Source organism: Rhagoletis pomonella, unplaced genomic scaffold (assembly GCF_013731165.1).
Source record: "Rhagoletis pomonella isolate Grant_MI unplaced genomic scaffold, Rhpom_1.0 Rhpom_scaffold_00005, whole genome shotgun sequence".
NCBI classification, from domain to species: domain Eukaryota; kingdom Metazoa; phylum Arthropoda; class Insecta; order Diptera; family Tephritidae; genus Rhagoletis; species Rhagoletis pomonella.
The window spans coordinates 61839339-61841451 of NW_023458559.1; the positions used below are offsets into that span (position 1 = coordinate 61839339).

A 2113-nucleotide genomic window follows, 5' to 3' on the forward strand; every position below is an offset into this window, starting at 1 on the left:
CCTTCTGCTGGCACTGATGTTTGATAAATTTGAATTTTATATATTTTTTTTCAAAGTTTTACTGCACTTTTCTGTATTTTTGTGCTCATGTCTGTGTTTGCCTACCTCATTTGGTCAGTCGTTAATTAAACATGTGACGCACATTCTTAATACAATCGGTATTTGGTAAAGTAAATGTGCGCTGCATTGCCGCAGCTAAACATTGGCGTCGACGTCGAAGTTGACGTAAACAAAGCCTGATAATTTTTATTTGCAAAAAAGCTGTTAAGCAGCTTTGTTTTCGATTTCTTTTTTTTTTTTGCTTTTGCTTTTGCTTTTACAGCACAATTATTTTTACACATTTAGGTCATGCAGCTAGCGATGATGTCGTTCACAGTGAGTCAACGCTAGACGGCAGCAGCGCAGCGTAAAGTGCAGTGCGCTGAGCGGTCGTAGAGGTGTATGAGCGATTTTATGTATTTTGTATTTGAATTGCACTAAAAATACTAAACAAAGTAATATCTCCAAGTTGTAGAAACTGGGAATCTTTACATCAGGTTGCTTTACTTAATTATCAGACTGTGAAGAGGAGCTTTAGATTTTCTTTAAAAAATAATTATATTTTTATCTCAAAAATTTTTTTTTACAAAACTGTTATCGCTGAGAATTCCATTAGATATGTTATGTAATGTTTTGGTATGTCTTGCTATGCTTTGTTATGTTATGTTATGTTTGATATGTTATGTTATGGTATCTTAGTTTTGGCTATGCTGTTATGTTATGTTATGTTATGTTGTGTTATGTTATGTTGTATTATGTTATGTTATGTTAAGCTATGTTGCGTAGATAAAATTTTTTTACTTAACACAAATTCGTACTTAGTAAGTAAATCAATTGTTTATACTGTTACATTAACTGTGTGTTTCATCACCTTGTATTCTATTCCTTTTTCAGATTTCTTCTCACTCCCCTCTACACAGATTGGCACACAATCGTGTCTTATGGACACCGAGGACACACAACAACTACAACAGCAACAGCAGCAACCACAGGTAGATGTCAATATGGACGCTGCAAATCTCACCAATCAAACAATCAACAATGCGACAAGTAATATACACTTTATCACACAACAACAACAACAACAGCACGCTGAGCAACAGCAACAACAGCAAGTAATAAATACTGCACAATCACCTCCAGTAGTTGTATATCAGCAACAACATAATTATCAAGGTCACTTGCATCGCGCCAATCGGGATGTTAGTCGCTGCTTGTTGTCGCACATGATTTAACTTAAAACAGAAGCTAGAGAAAAAAGCAAAAACCAAAAAAAAAAACAAAACAAGTTTCGCTAAGCGAAAGCGAAATTTAAATGCATTAGGTCACGGCCAGAAAAAAGTTTCATAAATTTAAGTTTCTAGCGAATTACGTACTGACTATTTTTTCGAATTTCGATGTTTTTTTTACGTTTAGAATTTGGCAGTTTACTTAAACTCGAAAAATTCGAAAATTTCGAAATTATTTTTCATAGATGTTTTCACGCTTCGATCAAAGTTTCGAGACTTTTCGCGTATTTTCGCAGTTGAAGCGAACTTCGCCAATGAATTATTTTTATATTTACGCGGAATTATTACATTTTTACTTAATGCATTTTGTATGCAATATTAAAGCAATTAAAGCAACTTTGAGTACCTTCGCTTAGCATAAATGTATTAAATTTTTTATATTATTTTTTTTTAATTCTTAATTTATAAATATTAAAAAAAAATATTGATAAAATATAACCATGTCACCTCAAATGCAATATTAACACAGTTACTTACATACATGCATACTTGGTAACAGAAACGAAAACATATGGCTTTTAGTGTGAAATTTATATATGCCTACAAATGTACATACTTAAATATGTATATTCGTTTATTTAATTTAATTGCACATTTAAATTTCTTGGTCGTATATCGCTTATACATACATACATATACAGTATTTAAGGCAAATTGAGTGCAGTGACTTGTGAAATTAAAACGCAAAATATTTACATGCATACATACATACATACATATGTATGTACATTAGGGCGGGCAAATTTTTTTCGACTATAGGCGTATAGCATAGCTTTACGTGTAAT

At 32.1% G+C, this 2113-nt stretch overlaps 1 protein-coding gene across 1 annotated transcript; it reads left to right on the forward strand.

Annotated features, from left to right (window-relative positions):
* Positions 1–902: 902 nt before the first annotated feature.
* Positions 903–1319, forward strand: LOC118739334 (nuclear transcription factor Y subunit beta-like). Its single transcript, XM_036470595.1, has one exon. The coding sequence runs from the start codon at positions 981–983 to the stop codon at positions 1272–1274; it is 294 nt and encodes a 97-aa protein (XP_036326488.1). The 5' UTR covers positions 903–980; the 3' UTR covers positions 1275–1319.
* Positions 1320–2113: the final 794 nt, after the last annotated feature.

Excerpts from the sequence above, each read along its gene's own strand:
- LOC118739334 (XM_036470595.1), top strand. The coding sequence starts at position 981 with ATGGACACCGAGGACACACAACAACTACAACAGCAACAGCAGCAACCA.